Source organism: Bombyx mori, chromosome 9 (assembly GCF_030269925.1).
Source record: "Bombyx mori chromosome 9, ASM3026992v2".
Classification (NCBI taxonomy): domain Eukaryota; kingdom Metazoa; phylum Arthropoda; class Insecta; order Lepidoptera; family Bombycidae; genus Bombyx; species Bombyx mori.
The window spans coordinates 12,842,904-12,864,059 of record NC_085115.1 but is presented as its reverse complement, the minus strand read 5'-3'; the positions used below and the strand labels follow the sequence as shown (position 1 = coordinate 12,864,059).

Sequence of the window (21,156 nt, the reverse complement as noted above, 5' to 3'; positions counted from 1 at the left end):
TTCGACGAGAACGGTGACCGGTGCTTGAAGTACCTAAAAACACCGTTAGTGGATCGGGAGGATCCGAGATGACGTGTTTTGGGCGACGTCGACTGCTTTCCATTCTGTCCGCATGATCGGGAATGTAGTTACCGGCGGCCACGATGAGAGGGTTCTCGTGTCGTGCCGCTTTATCGAAGTGGCGCATCGACGCCGACTGAAGATACTTACTGATGGACTCTAAGTCCAGGTCGTCATGGAGGTCGACGTTCCTGACGAACCACAGGGCTCCGACGGCTATCCTGCAAAAACGGGATTAAATAATTTGGAAGGATTTTAAGTGAGTGCGGGCCGCGTGAGCGAACACTACACTTGCATAGGTCATGACGGGGCGTATGCAAGTTTTGTAGAGTGTCACCTTATTTCTAAGGGACATTTTACTTCGCCTACATATCATCGGGTAGAGACGTCCTAAAATGAAGGCGGCACGGTCGCGTACCGTCTTGATGTGAGGGCGGAATGTCATCCTACTGTCGAGGGTGACGCCTAAATATTTGACCTTCGGGGCCCACGGTATGGGCTGGTCGAACATCGTGATTGGGCGAATGGCGCAGGCGGAGGTGTTGACGCGCCTAGTCGGGAGAGGGTTTCAACCCGTTTCATACGATAAATACATGGTGTTGTAATTTTGATTTGAACTTTAATATTTCAAACACCTGTTTTAGTAAAGTTTTACAAAACATTTCCTCGAATTGAGATACCCGCACTGTAATCACCAGCTCACTGAATCACTAAAAACTAAGTGGTAATTTATTGTTATTTTTTCCTCCTTATACCCTTAATTAGGGAGCCTAACGAGTTATTTTCTTTTCTTTTTCCCCTCCCTAGTGGTTGGTAGCTTAAGGAGCTTTTCCAACTATGTACGGATTGATAGGTCAGCTTACGAGCTTAACCTGAGAAAATTGCTAAACTGACTAGCAAGAGTAGTGCTTCGCAGAATCTACCACCGTATCGGAATCACGAGCCACAGAGAAGCTCTGGCGGGAATGTCATTGGGCTGTGTCTATAGATTAGTTCGCGTTGGCAAACTCTTTGTCGCAATCGACGAATCCGACAAGGAGGGTTACTGGTGCTTGAAAAGCCTAAAAGCACTAATAGCGGATCCGGAGGAACCGAAAAGACATGTTTTGGACGACCGCGGCTTTGCTTTGCGCCGTCGCCTGGGTCGGATATCTAATTAGTAGCGGCCACGATAACAGGGTTATCGTGTCGCGCCGCTTTATCACAGTAACGTTCTGATACTTCCATAATATACTTACATATCGGTTCTGAGTCGTCGTGAAGACCGATATTCCTAACGTACCATGGTGCTCCGACGGCTATTTTGCAACGGGATCGGATGATCTGGAGAGTGTTAATGTGAATACGGGCCGCGTAAGCGATCTTGGGGTCGATAAGTCATGAGTTTATATTCTAAATTAAGAATAAAATTTATAATATTGAAAATCGTTAACTCATATTTTGAATCAATAACGTACGGTAATAAAGCTGAGAGCAACGAGAATAATTATTACATTTGTGATTTGAGGGAACAATTAAAGGAAACACGTGTTCTCGTACCAACGACCTCAATAAATGTAGTTTATTTGAAACGTTACACAAAACATTTCAGATCGCCACAATAAATTCGCGAAAACATACGTATTACTAAATATTATTGTGTGAGTGAATAAGAGTGAAGGAAAAGATATTGAGTCAGAACTGAATCATGTGTTACAAGTTCAACTGTATCAGTTCTACGAATGTGTATGTAAAAATATTATTATTTCGAGATTTCTAAGGTTTCGTCTTAAGTGTGTTTAAATATATAAACTAGTTTTGATCAATAAGAAGTTTTTTGTGTTTATTTTAGTATATTAGTTGAATACTTATTTCATTTGAAAAGTTTGTGTACATTAACGAATCTACTGGAAAGCAAACCGGAGTTTTGGTAATTCCCTGAACCCTGTAGGTGAATTTAAATACAAAATTCAGGGTTCTGGCTTATAACTCTATATTAACAAACCCACGCTATATAACTGTTAACACACGAAATCCGTGATAAACTCATGTTTACCCAGCCAACATAGTGGCAACGCGTGGACGGAATTAGCAGAATAGGACTGCTTTAATTTTGTACCACCTCAAGTCTCTTTGCAGACGCCAAAATTCGTGATTTCTACGATACAGTGCAAAAGTAAATCTTCAGTAAAACAACCTAATTTTAGCTAGCACTAAAAGCATCCTGAAGTGGTTTCTGATAGGTCATATTCTACAACTTCTTCGGGAACTCACAATTATACTCTAAATGTGTTTATAGTAAATAAATGTATTTTTAGTTTACAACGTACCTACATAGCTAATAAGAATATTGTTTTATTCATTTGGAACGTTAATCGGTCGTTTTTGGCACTTGCGTGAATGTTTCTAACATTGGACCACAAATTAGAACAGGTGGAGCCCGAATCTTTTAATCTAATGAATGTATCCTACATTCGCATAGAAGTAAGTACACATGTGTAGTATTCTGGGCCCTAGTATTGCGATCTTCAACGGTAAATTTAGTTTTAAACTTACAATAGACAATTAATTCATTTCTTTGAATTTAAAATTTTGAACTGATGTTCTCGTGGTATGTTTCATTTTAAAAAAAGAATGGAAATAAATTTCTCTGGATGGTAAATATCCATAACTATATTATAAAAATATTAATGGTAGGCAGCACGTGATGCGAATAATAATACAGGTCGACCGTGAACGAAAAATTTTAAGCAATCTCGCAATATCCACAAAAATTTAATAAATCCAAAATGTCTAAACTAATTAAATGAAATAATAAAGGCGGGACAAACCGTCTGATTATTTTCGGGGCCCATCGTCAAAAATTGCACGAAAATTTACTGGTCAGGGCTGCGGTGGCCGTTTCCCGGATATTTTATTCGATGCTTGTTCCAATTAAGCTACTTTAGAGTACAATAAAGATGTCGCGTTTTACCTACCTACTACAATTAGCCTCTAGGGTCTATTCTGGATTCACAGGGTGTGTAGACGAGCTCACGTGGCTCTGTCTGAGAGAATTTGAGAAAAACAGGTGAAAACACTAGCTGCTATTGTGCTAGCGGAAAGGTACTGTTGATCATGTGGCGGGTAGCCATCGTACGACACAAGATATTTGACAGATGCCTGAATCTCGCTTACAACATTTTCAAGATAAGCTTGCATATACTTAGTCTGGCCATAAATACTGTTACAATTAAAAATAAACAAAATATTACATTTGAATTTGGAATCTGTCATTTTTATATGATTGCTCATTGAGTTTTCGCATTTTGGCGCCAATACATTGTACAATATTTTGCGATATTAAAATGGAGTGGGGTGATAAAGAGAACCGAATCGCTGTGATTGCATTACACAAAGTAGGTATGGAGCCAAATGCAATTTTTAAAACTCTCCATACGCTTGGTATTAGTAAAATGTTTGTGTACCGGGCTATTAATAGGTTTAATGAGACCTCCTCTGTAACAGAAAAAGATCTGGCCGTACACGTAGTGTTCGTACGAAAAAGGTGGTCAAAGCAGTAAGGGAAAGAATTCGAAGAAATCATGTCCGAAAGCGAAAGATTTTATCTCGGGAGATGAAGATAGCACCTAGAATCATGTTGCGTATTTTAAAAGATGACTTAGGACTTGCAGCCTATAAGAGATGTACTGGTCATTTCTTAACTGATAATTTAAAAGAGAATAGGGTGGTAAAATCGAAACAACTACTGAAGCGGTACGCAAAGGGAGGTCATAGAAAATTTTTGTTTACGGATGGGAAAATTTTTACAATTGAGCAACATTTTAACAAACAAAATGACCGTATTTATGCTCAAAGCTCTAAGGAAGCTTCCCAATTTCCCAAAAGATCCCTTTGTCTTATATCTATCTCCCTACATCATCATCATTATCATTGCGCAGACGTCCACTGCTGGGCATAGACTTCCGCCGAGATTCACCAAAAAGGCGATCTTGCATTGTCGATATCTAGTAATTTCCCGTTTGATCAAAAGGCACTTTCTTTTTTACATCTGCTCGTAATATGTATACCAAATACCAAAGATTATTTGAACAGTCTGTTCGTGAAGACAGCAAACGGCGTTCATGAGTACTGTCTATATGCAGTCTTTTATGCAAATACAAAAAGCTGTCTAAGTTCAACGGCACTGCTCTAAGCTGTTCTCTTCGAATATTGCAGTCGTTTATTTTAATCAAAAAGTACATGGGTAGTTTAATTAAAATTTGATTACTCCCATCAATAGTAAACTTAGTTACAATTTAAGAAATGAAGTAAATAGTTAATATTTGCCAATTTTAGTATAAATCAGCTTCATTTCTTACCAATCTAAAGCAAAAAAAAGTTTTTTAACGGAACATTGGGCTTTGAGCGCTCATCTGAAGCCCTAGCTATCACTGTTGGGTTAAATGCATCCGTAACATTAACACTGTTAAAAGGTCCCTGACTATGAGAAAGCCTCACTTTAAGCGTGGAAACTGAGATTAATGATGGAGTATCTATGGGCTCCTGTAACTTACTAAAACCAATCAATTCTCAAGTTCTTCTTAGTGTTATTGGAACACTACAATAGCAATAGCATTGGAGGACGTCTTTTAATTATACCGAATTATTTCATTTTTCCAATACAATTTGTTTACACGTCAAATCCTAGGATAAAGAGCATATAACGCTTCAGGAAACTTCTGCTATTTATATGTATATATAGACGTCGGCGAAACACTCTACTAGAACCTCGCCTAAAGCGTCTGTCATAAGTTTCCTCTCAATAATAGATAGGGCTGCCGGCCATTCTGAAGAGTAATACACAGCTATGCCGTTTTTATCGCTGGAGAGTAGATAACGGATACGCGGCCATGAGGAAACGAAAATATGAATTGCACAACGACCTTTTAATTATTTGTAAAATTATTTACTAATAGAATACTGAGATTGAAGCGTATCATCTAAACCAGGTACGCTTAATCTATACTATTATATAAATCTACAGTGACTTTTACGGATGTTCCGTTATAACTACTGAACCATGCATCCGATTGACTTGAAACTTGGTGTCCGTGTAGAAAATACATGTGCCTAATGGATAGGCTCATATTTATATGAGTGTTAGACTCCCTAATAATAATGACAATAAATATTAATGTTAATTTTAAATGCCCAACGAAGAGGGCGAGTACGGTTAGTTTAATATAAGAACTCAATTCAATTCAACGCATAAAACTTACACGAAAATGAATTAGGTACTTTGATGCTTTGATATGACTGATAATATAAAAACAAACTGTCAAACTTAAATATGACAAATCCAATACGTACTAGTGATTTGTGCTCCCTAAGATTCATATTAATAAATTAAATTAGTCACAGAACGAATTATTTTCGAACCAAATCAATTCTTATTCGTTTTTTTTAATACTTACGATTCCGAAGAAATGTTCTCGGTGGGATCCTTGGACGCAAGGGATCTTCCCTTGATCTCGTCAAGTCGTAATCTCGTTCGTAACACAATCGCTCCGGGACATGAGCACTCCGCTGGAAAATACCTCGACGAAATACCTCGATATTTACGAGCATACGAGTTACCAAGACGCTGAAAATTGTTGAGTGTATCGAAAATATTCGTATTCCTGCATAAAATACTGCAAGAAATGCAGGCTTCTTCAATTATGATACCAATATCAACTAAAGCATTAATCTATATATATAAAAGAAAGTCGTGTTAGTTACACTATTTATAACTCAAGAACGACTGAACTGATTTGGCTGAAAATTGGTGAGGAGGTAGCTTAGAACCAGGAGAAGGATATAGGATACTTTTTATCACATTCTCGTGGGACTTGACATAAAACGTGGTAACTATAACAAAACGTAACTGACAGCTAAACGTAATATATTCTATGGTTAATTGTGTTAATAATAAATAAAGTAGAATTTTGAAGTTGACTGGTTGATGTGTTTGAAGCAAACCGTGTGCGGAAGAACGTTCGCCGGGTCCGCTAGTTCGTAAAAATTCAAGCTTTTAACTAAATTTATATATTTGAGTTCAATACAATCGATAAGGAAAAATATTCGATTTATTCGAACTAGTTATTAAGAATCGATTCTAGTTACCAGCCTCTGTTATTAGATTTTCTTCGGAGTAATCGTGAAAAGTAAACTGTTTACCTAAACCCAAGGCTCATCATTCTATTTAACATATTAATAATTTTCTTAACTTTGTGATTCCGCTGTGTTTAGGTGTAGTACGAAAACAGATCAGATTTAATTTGATTTAATAATGTTTCATTTAACCATATTTCGATCATTTCGCCTGGCAGCTAGTTTTATATTGTAATCAAACAAAAAGGTTGAAAACGATAACTTGAAGTGGCAACGCAAAACATTGCAAACAATAAAATTTAAACGTGCTTAGTTTGATTAGAGTTCATTTTGACTTTGAAAATAAATTAGGGTTACATAAAAAAAAATGGTGCGCTTGCAACTTGGGGCACCTAAAAGAAGTGAAACTATTTTTGTGGTGTGTAGTATTGTGCTTTTCTTCATTTTTCATTCTTAAATCAAATTTCTTGTAATAGGGAATGATGTGTATAAGAGGTCGCACGGGAACACGGTCGAGTGGTTCGCGAGACGCTCTGTCTATTTTCTCACTCTCGCTCTTCCTAAATTGTATTTTTTCTCTCTAGCCGTAACAAATCTGTCGCGAGTTAAATTTTACTCTCAACGCGCCTAAAGAAGTTTCACTTCAAAAAAGATAACGGAACTGATTTTCTCTTAACGAATCGATTTCGAGTTTATTAAAAACACACGAGTCATTCGTTTACAATAGTAAATTAAGGTCATAAATTTAGAGTTAACGATGTTTTTAATGAAATACGTCTAAAGCAAAATCTGTTTCCGATCTAACTACAGCAATAAACACCAATTTATCTGGATATCACCGGCTAGGGCGTACTATTCTTTCGCATTGCCACGGTTCTGGCTATTTTAACCGACACCAATAAGGAGGAGGTTCTCAATTCGACTACTATGTCTGTCTTTCCTCTGTATTTATTTCTGGGTGAATCGATTTTGATGATTACTTTATTTATTTAAAAGTTGATGCTTGTCATGTCCCATGTTGATCCCATTCAAATGTTTTGAATTTTCCTTCATAATGCGTATTTAACTTATTTCAACTACATTGATGATAATTTATTTTACTTGCAAGTTAAAAGAGGAAGAAGTCGACCGAAGAAGACATTGATGGAGTGTGTGAAGAGAGAGATATGAGAGAAAGAGGATTGAGTTTTGAGATGACGGCTGATAGGGAAATTGGAAGAATATAATTCAATGTGCCGACCGCACCTAGTGGGATAAAGTGCAGACAAAGAATATTTTCTTGAAGTCGGTTTTCTTAAGAAAATTGTATTAACACTGGAAAAGAATGTCTCTCGGCTTAATGGAACGAGAAGAGATTATAATAGGTCTTTAATTATAAAATTAGCGTTTTGCAATACTAGCCATTTGAAACGTAATTTATGTATGGCTGGCCATAAATAAATTCTAAATTGAAATGATATTTTTTTTTAATATTGAGTTCTATTTTCAAATTCATTCATTTGTTTATTGATTAGTTTTCGTTTTCCGAAATCTAATTATATCTATTTCATGTGGGTGAATATGGACACAGTAAAAATACGTGTAATTATGGAACGCGAGTTCAGTCGCGTTAGCAATGCCGCACAAACCACTCACAACATTAATAACTTGTACGGAGTGAACATTACAAATGAACGCACAACTCATTATTGTTTTGAAAACTTCGGACATGGAAATTTTTATCTAAAAAACAAACGCGTGGCTGCCCGAAAACAACGATAATGGAAGTTAACAATAATAAATCTGACGCTGAGTTAGCAGTAGCTTTCAATGTTAGCATCAACACAATATTGATCCATTTGCGTCGAATTGGTAAGGTAAAAAACTTGATAAGTGGATACGATCTGTGCGCTTAGTGCGAGTTTCTTAACGTTCTCGATAGCGTAAAAGTTAAGCCAATTTTGTATGCAGTTTGGAACAGCGCCCCTAGCGGCAAACGTAGGCAAACGATCCCATTCCATACAAATATGAGCTAACTTTTACGCTATAGAGAACGTTAAAAAACTTGCACTAAGCACACTGAAGGATCGCCAGCGCGACGAACGCGTAAAGGCATGTCTTGCATTGCTTAACTTCAACTTTCTGTATACTAAACGGCATTTGCGTAGGTAAAGACGTAATACCATTAGATTCATTTTAGAATTTCACTTGAAATCTCAAGTTGTAAAAGAAACCTTCTATTAAATATATACATTATACGCTAAGGCTAAGCAAAACCAAATTCATTGGTTCGTTAATCTACCAAAAAAAAAATCCTTTATAAATATTTATTACAATAATGAAACTCTTGACCCTTTCGTATCGAGATGACCTATTTTCTTTTTACACAATCTCTAACGTTGAAAGGAAAAAGGTTCCTTCCACAAACATGACAGATGTTTAATAACCGTCAGAAACCATAGACAATAAAGAACGCAGAATGTTTTTGTTTGCTTCAATACAGCCGCCTTTAATATCTTTGTGTGTCGGGTCTTTCTTTTTCGTTTCTTCGTTTTTCTTTCTATCTGCATAATGTTATTATTTATTTCTTTAGATTTTAGTGGTCAAGCATTTGTTTTAGTACGTAAATCATAAACATAACATGAAAGTGATTTAGAATAATGATGAAGAACAATAAATAAATTCTGTAACGTAAGCAGTATTGTTTCTTGGAAAAATATTATATTACATAACATTAATCATAATTTGAATTGAATTGAAGTCATTGTGTCATTGTGGATTCTATTTTGACCACAAAAACTTTATTAAACGTAAAAAGTTACTAGTTATAGGTAGGGAAAAAAAAAGAAAAAGAACAGAGTCGGGTCACTCAGAATGAAACTGTCGGTTAACCCTGTCATTGTGAAAATTATTTGTTGAGTGTTTCAATAATTATTATTCGAAAGGTTTTATTGACTTTTATTGCAATATACTCCGTTCACCGAATACGAATCATAACGGAATTGCCGCTCAGCCATCCCTGGCGCCGTCAAATTTATTTCACTATTCAACGATTACCATGATTCCATGTGTCTGTTTCAATAACCTTTTCTTTGGGATAGAATAAATTCAAAGAATGTTCAGAACAGATACCTAATGCGACACATTAGAGTCGCTTTCTTCATTATGATCCTTTGTTTATAAAAGAATGAACAGACATGAGACACTCACGCCTGTACAAACATACAGGTCACATGCCTACATAACGTGCGGTTGAAAGACGAGATACAGGCTGTTAATGAACATGAAACAACACGTTAATACATTTAGAACAAACTTTTTTTTTCCTACCTATGCTGATAGCCTTGAGATACTATATCAGCTTCTCCTTGATGTGTAGGTGAGCTCACGGGGCTCAAACCGAGTGTGTTGCTAACACTGGCTCTAGCAAAAGCAGTGCTTCGCGGAATCTAACACCGGATCGGAAACGCGATCCACTGAGAAGATCCGGCGAGAAACTCAGTAGGCTGTGTCTATGGGTTAATTCACTCGTCGAGCCCTTCGCAACAAGCGACGGGTTCGACGAGGACGGTGACCGGTGCTTGTGGTACCTATAAACTTTCCCAAACTTACCGGCTCTACGCATGATGAATGCGGTAAAATATTAACTAAAACAATTATTAAATTGACGACAGATTGATTAAAAATGTCGACTGGTGGCTGGACAAATTGTGAGCCATATATGAGTCGTCTATTATCAAAGGTGGCAATCTGTGCATTTGGACAAAAAAATGTTATTGATATGTCAATACAGATTGATTTGAATATAATCGTCTCCTTCAAAGAATACGGTTCAAAACCTGCATTAAATAAAGGTTAATAGTTAACCTGTTATTTATCTAAGATGTCGTTCCGAAGAGTTTTGTGACTGCCAATGGAATACAAAGTCAATAATTAGTTTTTCTGATTTACCAATAATTATCCAAAAGTCAGATTGCCGGCTTTGATAATAGTCGACTCATATAATACACTTAATATTTAAGATGTGAGCCCCAGGGGCGAATACCCTGTCAACCATTTTCTGCTTGATACTTCTAACGGGCTCAGGTTTGGCAGTATTGTTGTACAAAAAATGATGACGTCATAGACATTAAAACAACGTTAACACTTAATTGAACTATTTCTTAATAATAGTACAGTTTTTGTTATACGCCATCAGTCATTTATGTAACATCTATTTAAGTAATAACTATGACACGGGCCGAGGTTTTTTTTTTTCAATTCCATGTTAACACCCATTTTTCTTTGAACGCAATCTGTGTAATTTCTATAGTTACTGAACTGAGGTTGATAGTCCTAACATGAAACAGCATCCTAAGGTTAGAAATAAAAAAATTATATTACCCGCCAAAAATAAACGTTTTAAACATACTCTAACGTAAGAGTGTTTAAAAAGTGTGTTTTAAACACACTCTTTATGCTTTTATAAATTATCTTATCTAAGTGCAATTACTTTTTGAGGAAATTCTCTTTCAATAACTTCAATACAAGTAGCGTCTTGTGTTACATCTACATTTTGTAAACATTCTCATAATACGTACAACAAAACGTATTGGTACAGACCCAGATATCGCGAACTACTTCAAAAACTTGTACAGCAACTTTCCTTTTTAGTTCTACTATTATTACTTATATTGTGTGTTTCCTTCTAACAAGACATCCTCTTTTGTCCGCAGGTAATAATCAATAAGTAGCCTTTGTTTGTTTTTCTTTAATGAGAAATACCACAAACACTTAAGCGGTAAGTATGATGCAGTCTAGGACACTATTTATACATTATATACAAACTGCAGGTGTACTTTAGAACAAATTTAAAAATAATTATTTTATATACATAGTTAATATATATAATGTAGTGATTTTTTACACGAAACACAAAGGGAAATTTTTTGAACAAAGAGAGTGGATCTAAACGCCTTATCCTTTGTGTTTCAACGCCTCTTCAGCAAAACCTGCCTAGCCTTCAATCTACGAGTGGCTCAAGAATAATGCCTACTTCAACTGTAAACGCTCAAATCAATAAGGTTCGACCTAACGCGGTGCCTTTATTTACTATGACACGAAAAATACTCTGACCGCGTTATTATTTCGCCTCCGGCCTGTAACATCCGAAACGGGGAAATGCGCCTACTTTTTTCATCTGCATCTAGCGGTTTACAATCGCGCACATGTGTAACGTAGAAAGCATCATAAATCCAATTTTGTGTAAATTAATCATGACTCTTAATTTTATTTGCTTAAAGTTTGTTTTTGGAAGCTACGTTTTAGAAGGTACGTCTTTTAGACAGTGCGCACAATCCCGTTTATTTTGCCGCGGCGTTGGTCTGCCCGTGCCCGTACTTTGCGGGGTCGGACTGGTCGGACGGAGTCAGTCAGTCAGTCGCTCGCAGACGTCGGCGCGGGAGGTTCGCGTTCGTCAGTTTTGTAAACCGACCGTGTATTCGTGACACACAAATTGTATTAGAACATGTGCTGTGCTGTTTAATGAAGATGACCGGTGAAATTTGCTGCAGCAACAAATGGTATGCGTTTGGTGCGCGTAGCTGAACTGGAGCGATGCACTTACGTGTTTTGCTCTCGCTCGAACGGACTGCCGGCATGAAGGGCCAACCGGTTTGGTGAGATCTCCTGCCGATCCGTATTCATAAAATCACGTGTAGACAGTCCTTAGAGCCCCCTGTAGAGCGAACGACTTCTCCTTCAGCATCATTAAAAGTGTCAGCTAAAACCCTGAATAGATAATGCTTATCGTCGCTTATATCTGTGTCTAGAATAAAACGCCTAGGTCATTTAATCATAGAAAAAAAAGGACAACAAATTGTTAATATATTTTTTACAGTTCAGATAAAAATATTTTCATGAAATTAAATTTAATGATTACAATAAAATTCCTTGAAACTAAAGACTAAGTTTCTATGACAGCAAAATTATTATACATACATTAATTAGGATAAAATGTCATACATATTTGTATTCATTAAAATAATTCTGGGACTTATTTTTTTTGTCCTAAAGCGTACAATATAAATATTTAAGGAACAATAAAATTCTCATTGTACCTAATATATGGATATAAATAGATTAATGACTGAGTGTAATTAACTATAAAAACAATTTCATGGATGAAATAGAACAGTTACGTAATATTGTAATATTGTAATATACATTATCGCTGACAGACAGTCCGTCTGTAATTATTTATTTAAAGTCCACTTTGTCTATCACGCAACGCATACCTTCCAACGTTTTGACCGGCATTTCAAAATACTCAATACTGATTATTTACAGTTGCTCCAGCTAATCTACTGCATGTCAAGATTTCAAACGTCCACTTAATCTGTGGTCATAAATTTGTCTTTTCTTTGATTTTTTAATGCAGCCAAACAGAGGAGCTCGTTGTCATAGACACCAACCGTGAATTTCAAAGTATCAATTGCACTGGAACTAATATATACCACCCTTCAAACTAGAACCGGCTTTTTACCCGGTAAAAATAGTGCCACCCAATAATCCATGCTCGCTCTCCCTCCCTCTGTAAGAACTAACTTACCAATAATAAAAAATTTGCTCGCAACTACTTAATTTTATTCATGATTCAAATGTGTGTCTTTTGCTATGACGAACACTATACTATACTAGTTTTAAGGTTTTATATGTTATAATAACTATGCGCGTTTATAATATTGCGTTAAAAATTTACCTGTCCAAATAAAACGACACTCGTATATATTTTTACATTGAAAATTACGAAGCAACTAAAACCAGCTTCCGTCTATTTGCTTCCATTTGCATTACGTGCAAATAGACATGTCTTCATAAAAACGTGACATAATATTTGATAATACATTAAATTATTACGATTTGGCAAATCATTAACGTGGAAACTAAAAATATCATTGTGACGATTTATACAACACGGAAACGAGGATGTAAATTGAGATTTAAAAAAAAAGTTAAAATTCTCAGGAATCTGAAAGTAATTAGAATCTCAGGTCAGGTAAATAGGAAACCGTTAATTGAAAATTGTTGTCACACGTACGGTAACCTAACAATTTTGGTTGGGCTCATCTTCATAGCGTGTAACGTCACTCGGGGCCAAAATAAACGACAAGTAAACCATAGATTATCACTATTACACAATGTTTATCCAAGTGTGTGGCATGATGCGTTATGCTTAGTGTTTAACTTGACATTAATTTTTTTTAGAATTATCACATTTTCGTTAACTTTATTAGAATAAATATGTTTCTCCGCTACAGTAATCGAGTGGTCTAATTAAAATCCTTAATAATAATTCATGAAGTCTGCAAACAAAAGAATTATCACATTAACACCTTCAACTTGTTTTTGCTTCTTAACCGCAATATGTCTTATATTACACATGCCGATAGAAGAAAACTTTCTCTCCGCTTACTTTCTACTGATCAATTAGAAATATTAATAATACGTATGGAATAACAAATGTTACAGACTAGAATTGAGAAACGTAAGGTTTTGTTTTAGTCTAAATTAATTAACGAAAAGAACGCTACCCGAAGAACAGTGATTGTAATTCTCTTTTACATCATTAGAGTTTTCTGCATTAAGCAAAAAAAAAACGTAATTTAATAATGATTAAGTATTTCAATTCAATCTGTGTCAAAAAATAGCTATTTTTTTAAAAGAAAAAAAACTACTTACTGAAGTTGAAGGACATATGACAAGTACCTTTTTGGTCCTCTATAATCTCGTCGCAAGATTTATTTATTTATAATAATCGCAAATTCGTTGCCGAGCTATTTTGTTTGAACGATAGCCTAAGTAAACTTTCTAGAGGAAATCTGTTTGCACATAATATAGTCAAGTGCTCGAGATAAATTCACTCTAACAACGAATTGTCGTGATCCGCATATAAATTCTATGTCCTTGTTAATAAATTGTGAATCACTTTCCCGGGTCATCACTGTTGCGGGCATAAAATAGTAACGTTTGAGTATCATGTGATGCTTACATTATATGTATGGCTTTCATCTCATAGCTCTCAAGCTGTTAATATTCGTAGTCTCTAAGTACTCCTTTCAATAAAATCGATAGGTCCACTTGTAAGGGAAATGCTGAAAATAGAGGCGCCACGTAATGTGCTTATCTTGGAACGTTGAAAGGAAAAAAATGAACAGGCATTTCAGAACTCGAGCGGATTGTGAGAAAATGACAATGAAATTCCCTTACGTTAAAGACAATTTAGGCAAATTCCGCGAATGATCTTCACGTGGATATATACTCAGTGCGAAATGAGGTTGTGAATTGGATTTATACACGTGTAATCTCATTTAATATGTGTTCCGGGTAAATTCTATTAACACTTGCGTTAATAGACTTTTTTTTATTTCTTTTAATAACATTTCACTTCAAAATAGACGGAACAATTAAAAAAAAACGCATTGCTGCTTCACGGCAGGAATAGGCAGGGTGGTGATACCTACCCGTGCTGAACCAAATGACGTCTTACCACCAGCTTAGATACTCTTCAAAGGAGTAGGACCTATTTGAAGAACTGACCAATCTGAGTGATAATTCGTTAAATTCTTATGACGATAAGTATATTGAATATTGTAAACTGTTAATTTATACAGAACCCCGGAAGAGAAGTATCATTGTCTGCCTTTCCTTTGCTTCATTAAAATGGCCGCCGGATCTCAGCCATTGTTTCCGACCCATAATAATAATGTATATTGTGAAATGTTTACAAACGATCTTATTTCCACGACTTTGTGTTTTATACTCGTAACTTACATAACATCAAAAATCCTAAAAACTTTGCTTTAAGGAGATACATTTTTGTAGCAGAGTGTCAAATGTAAAATGTAAAATTAGAAAATATTTTAATTATAATGAACGTGGAAGTAAGGAACATAAATTAAATCCCACTTTTCTTACAGTGCGTGGAAATCCAATGTACTTGTATTTCTCATGTAAGCAACCTTATCTGAGGCTCTCTCTCTCTGTATTTTTTATTACATTAGAATAGTAGTGCAACCCGGTATTGAGTGGTTATCTTGAGACTTGAGGTCGAAAACTCAATTGTCTCATATGGTATAACGGTGGTTTGATTTTTTAACAGGAACATATGGCTACTGTAAGGCTGAAACAGTTACAGTATACGAGGGATTTTAAGCCAATAAGAATACACAACAGAAATTTAAATGTGCATATGCTATGATCTAGGTCAGTCTTGAGCTTAAAATTAAGTTCATAGACGCGTTATAAATAGTATGCAGCCAGTTCAACCTAATAACTTCTTAGATACACAAGAGGCATTCTATACTAAAACATTATGCTTGTTTTGCAACTGCGTTAGGCGGATGGTGTATTAGACGCCAGAGTATTATGTGCCAAAACAAAGAAACTCTGTCCTTTTACGTAATTCCGTCGGCGTGTCGCACAGAAATCGTGGCCCAAATATTAATTACAACGCAATGACGCAAATAAATCTTTAATTAGGCTTCGATATCAAAAACAGACGTAAGTGACAACTGAAATAGATATTCCGTGGCCGGGATCACACGACTGACCTCTTTTGTACTCGATCGAAGTTATAATCGCAAAGTTTAAAGTGTCAAACGGTAAACATCTATTAAAACATTTACAATTTTCGTAGTTATCACAATTGAGTATTTTCTACGGGCTTCGCGAATGGCAGCGAATAATTAAAAAGACTTTTACGGTTTAATTTCGCTTTCATTATTTCGATTTTATTATATTCAATGCTACGAATACTTTAGAGCTTTCGTGAGCACATACGATCAAGGTGTTGTTTGTTATACGTCGGTAGTTTTGTATTGTGCTAACTAATATTGGTTACTGATTCCCCAGTGGCTCAAAACATAATGGTAAATAACTGTCATCAGACTGGCAACTTTAAGCTTTATAATTGTGCCTTATGTCTATGAGTTACGATAACCTCATAACACCAGATGAACCGTGAGTACGTCCACCGATTATTGCAAATTAAGACATGTCCTCAGATAATATTATAAAAAGTTATATTATAAACAAAGATATATATTATTACAATCTATATCAGTTCGGTACTATGGTAGATGTATCCGGAAAGATCCGGTATATTTTGTTTATTTTATTCTACAACTAAGCATATTTGCCAAGAAAATCACTATATTGAAATGGTATATCAAGATATGAGGCATCCTTCATAATTTGCCTAATACCAGTAATTCCCAATTAAAGTACCCAGTGAAGACCTCCAACTCGCTCAAAGCGGACGGCGTCTATGATGAGATTAAGATAACGGTTATCTCATCACCAAGCATTGCAAATGCGTTTGTACCCATACATATTATAGGTATCTACAAGTATTCCCCATCAAAAACTTTTTATTCTTAATTGAATCTACAGACTATGCCCTTTGAGCCTAACCTCGGTTTTACAGCTACGAGCTTTGGCAAGCATATAGAAGCTCCCGGTCACGGCAGCAAACAAATCATCAATGCGCGACCTTTGAGTTCATAAACAGGACAATAAATTAAGAATATCTAAAATTGTATTCATAAATAATCTTTATTTTTATTAAACGTGCTGGTTACCGGAGCCCATAGAAACAAAGTACATAATATATGCCTCTACCCAACTTGAGATATAAGCTCTAAGTCTGAGTTCTATAGTACAACGGCTGTCCCACACTTCAAAACCGCAAAGCATTACTGCTTCACAGCAAAAACAGGCAGGAAGGTGGTACCTACCCGTCCGTAAAACTGATCTGTGAAATTTTATTTGACAAAGAAAAGCATAAAGTTTTTTTTTACATAAAATACCGAAATGACGCAAACAAAATGTTGCCTGAGTATAAAAATACAGATACAATTTTACGCATGGTAACTCTAATCAGAACTTTATCTTCGTGTGAATGATTTAGATAAATGGTGCACAATATCCCTGTATACAATGTGGGTCTAATATACCATAGAGGTCAATGACATTGGACGCCGCATTGTGGAACGTAATTTGAATATGTTTTTTTTTAAACAGTTTTATTATTGATGCAATAGATGTAATAGAACAAGGAAAAGTTTGATTCTATTTTTATAAACGGAAATATATCATAACTGGCTGACCCGGCAGACTTCGTAGTGCCTCAATCGATAAATCGATAAATAAAAGACCTAAACTTTTGTATAAAATAAACTTAAAACAAACAAAAGGAATCCGTCCGACGGGAGACACATGAAAGGGAAAACATAATTGTTGTTTTTATTTAATTCCGAGAAGTTTTTTATTTATTCACCTTTTAAACCTTCTCTGGACTTCCACAAATAATTCAAGACCAAAATTAGCTTAATCGGTCCAGCCGTTCTCGAGTTTTAGCTAGACTAACGAACAGCAATTCCTTTTTATATATAGATAGATATTTGCTGTACTTTAATTTTAATATACTGTAACATAAAATACATTTACGAACTGAGCGACATAATCACGCGGCCAACTGTTTCCACTATCATTGTTTCAGCTGCAGTTGTCAAGCAGTCCTGTATTCCGGTTCGAATATCAAAATAACCATTGTACCTATCACACTTGTAACTACTTGTGGTAGGACCTATTGTGAGTCCGCGCGGGTAGGTACCACCCCCCTGCCTATTTCTGCCGTGAAGCAGTAATCCGTTTCGGTTTGAAGGGTGGGGTAGCCGTTGTAACTATACTGAGGTCTTAGAACTTATATCTCAAGGTGTGTGGCGCACGCATGGCATTACGTTGTAGATGTCTATGGGCTACAGTAACGACTGTTAGGCTGTGAGCTCGTCCACCCATCTAAGGAATAAAAAAATTAAAAAAACTGCATATCGAAGGGTGAAAGGTTATTTAGTTTAAGCCACATTTCTCTCATAAATTTGACGATAGCGTCAAAACGCCTACCAGCATTATTAAATACCTAAACAGTGACGCTCTCCGTTAAAAAAAAATCAATGAAATTGATGTGTAATAAATTGAATAACATTTTGTTACGTTCCACGCACGATATACCACACGTGAACACTCTCACGATGCGTACCTATTGTGACTTTAGAACGGTTGCCAAAACTTTATATATACGTAGAATTGCGTTATCTTTTATTTTTGTCGCGAAACTCTATCGATGACGTCACGCTGTACCGGACACGTAATTTTCGTAATCAAGGTTAATTGAAAAAAAAAGAAAAATTTAATAAATACGTTATTTAAAAACGCTTTAACGTTTAAATGTTCATGTTTATGTGTGTTTAGTGCGAATTATATAAGACAAACCAAGTTACATTCAAAACAAATGTATGATTTGAAAGTAAAAACCATATCACATAATACTACTTTTGTAAAAAATCAAAAGGAAATGTGAAACTCGCAAGGTTGCTATGATTATAACATCATAAATAAGGGCGTGTAATGGTGATATTATTAGTGTATTCATTTAGAATCAATGTAAGGAAATACGATTTTATTTTATTTATAGCTTGTCAAAATTATTCTCCCACAAACGTCCTTAGAACAACAGTACTCTAAATAAAAACACGAAAATGTAAAATACATAATAATATGGTTCTTGATTGATCACGTATCACATCTTAATTTTAACATTCGAAAGAAGTTAACCTTAAAATTATTTACGGATGGTTTTTCTGAACATTAAAATCAACACTTTTTTATTTATAAATAAAAAACTTCAATATTTCCTTGGATTTCTTAATTAAATAACATGAATAGATTCAGTAATAAGTACACGTGGTTTTGTGACGCTTATTAGAAGAGCTACAAAAAGTGAATGAGCACACACATAACCTTATTATACGAACGTGAGGCAAAAACAATGTAATTTTGATCACCTCATCGGTCTATTGGTCAGTGACCACAGGATTCGGATTCTATTACCGCTTGGAACCAGCGCCTTTTATATCTAGATGTTCTTGTTATTGTCACATACGTCTCGTGTTCTAAACACAAGAGTAAATTACAGATAGAGGCCAGGGGCCGTAATAAAAAAAAAAGAAAATTCCATAGTTGACGTGTTAAAAAATACATATTGTATACGTCGTCATCAATAGCCCGCATTCGACTATTGTTGAGTCTCTTTCAATGCGCGTCACTGAGCTATCGGTTCTTCTCATCTTACCAGCTTAATGTATTTCAAGGTCTTCATTCCATCTGATCGAGAACACCCACCGGAGATCACGTTAGTATAAACAGTTGAAAACTACCTTCAAAAAATCTTGAAATAATCCTACGCAGAATTTCTTGCAACACAACAAATTGTACAAAAACAAACATAATAAACAAAAAAATAATTAAATGAAACATGCCCGTACATCTTCACGTATCAAAATACGTTTCAAAGTTATCCGTTATAGATTGCAAGCATAAACACATTGTTGTTGATTTCAAAATCATTAATAACCTAGGAACACCTCACGCAATTGGTCCAAAGACTGAAATCAGTGGTGTGATGAATTGTCATCACATTAAATTATTAATCGTTATTTGACCAGTCGAAGGACTATGTGGTTTCATGAACTTTAAAAAAAATGGATTCTCATCTACCATTACAGTTGTATTTTGTGCGAAGTAACAATGCGTTCCGGTTTAATAGATATGACGGCCGCTGTAGAACTTAATTGGGACTTCCACCAGATGTCTCAAGGTGGGTGACTTTTTTTTTTATCCCTACCTAAGCTGGTAGCCTTGAGAGGCTATTCCAGCGTAGCCTTAACTAGTAGGTGAGCTCACGGGGCTCAAACCTGACGACGTTGCTAACACGAACCCTAGCAAGAGTCGTGCTTCGCAGAATCTACCACCGGATCGGAAACGCGACCCACTGAGAAGATCCGGCGAGAAACTCAGTGGGCTGTGTCTGAGGGTTAATTTACTCGTCGAGCCCTTCGTCGCAAGCAACGGGTTCGACGAGAACGATGACCGGTAAGGTGGGTGACGAGAATCACTTAGACACTCAACATCCGGCGATTTCGTCAACCCGACTCCCTGTCTTTTCGGTCGTGTCCAGCATTATTTTTTATCTCATTTTGAATCAAATGCTTCTATTTGTAATTGTGTCCTTAGCGCGAGTTTTTTAACGTCTCGATCGCGTAAAAACTAACTCAATGTTGTATGGAATTGGAACAGCGCCCCTAGTGGCAAACAAAGGGAAGATGGCATTAAGCACACTGTAGCAATAAAATTATGCCAGCATTAACCCAGATAACCACATTAACCCACAACAGTGCGTACTGATCTTTGATCAGTGCTCGGTAATACAGACCGATTCTTCTTGCTCAACTCAAAGTCCTTATTAAATGAACTCATACAAAAAATCGGAAATTATGTGCCTCACGTAGCTATCTGCATTTGATTGAAAAAAGCAAACCCTGAATTTTTTGCCGACTCGGTGGTGAACTCATGACGATTTAGAAGCACATGGCCCATGTAATAAATCATCATTATTATCCTTCCCTTCTCCCAGTCACCTGGGGTCGGCGCAACATGTTTTCTCCTTCCATACTCTTCTATCATATACCATTTCTTCGCTCACTCCCCTCTTACCCATACCGTCTTTCACGCAATCCATCCATTTCTACTTAGGTCTACCTATTCCTCTATATTCTTCCATATTCATTGCTAACACTCTTACCAACCTCATTTTCATTTCGTCTCATCACATGTCCATACCATCCCAAACGCGCACTTCTCAGCTTCTCTGTCACAGGTGCCAGTTTCAAACTTCCTCTAACATATTCATTCCGTATTCTATCCATTCTCGTTACTCCACACATCCATCGCAACATTCGCATCTCTGTTGCATGCAATCACCTTTGCCATGGCCATGTAATAAATAATAATTAAAAAAACATTTTTTTTTGATTGAGTAAATACCATAACCCATAAAAATCAGAATTGTGTTACAGAAACAATGATGAATTATTTCACCTTCGATTTCGATAATTTACCGTTCGA

The 21,156-nt window shown here is 36.0% G+C and overlaps 1 protein-coding gene across 3 annotated transcripts in view; it reads left to right on the top strand.

Moving 5' to 3' along the window:
- Positions 1-21,156, top strand: part of LOC101736201 (uncharacterized) — a 105,074-nt gene that overhangs the window by 31,636 nt on the left and 52,282 nt on the right. Inside the window, exon 1 of one of the 3 annotated variants that reach the window (XM_038012728.2) lies at positions 11,480-11,714. The exons of 1 other annotated variant lie outside the window; for it this stretch is intronic. In XM_038012728.2, the coding sequence (XP_037868656.1) occupies positions 11,677-11,714 (38 nt within the window). In that variant the 5' untranslated portion in view covers positions 11,480-11,676. Of the gene's footprint in view, positions 1-11,479; positions 11,811-21,156 lie in introns of those variants that run through there. One more of the 3 variants, XM_038012726.2, reaches the window with a different exon arrangement.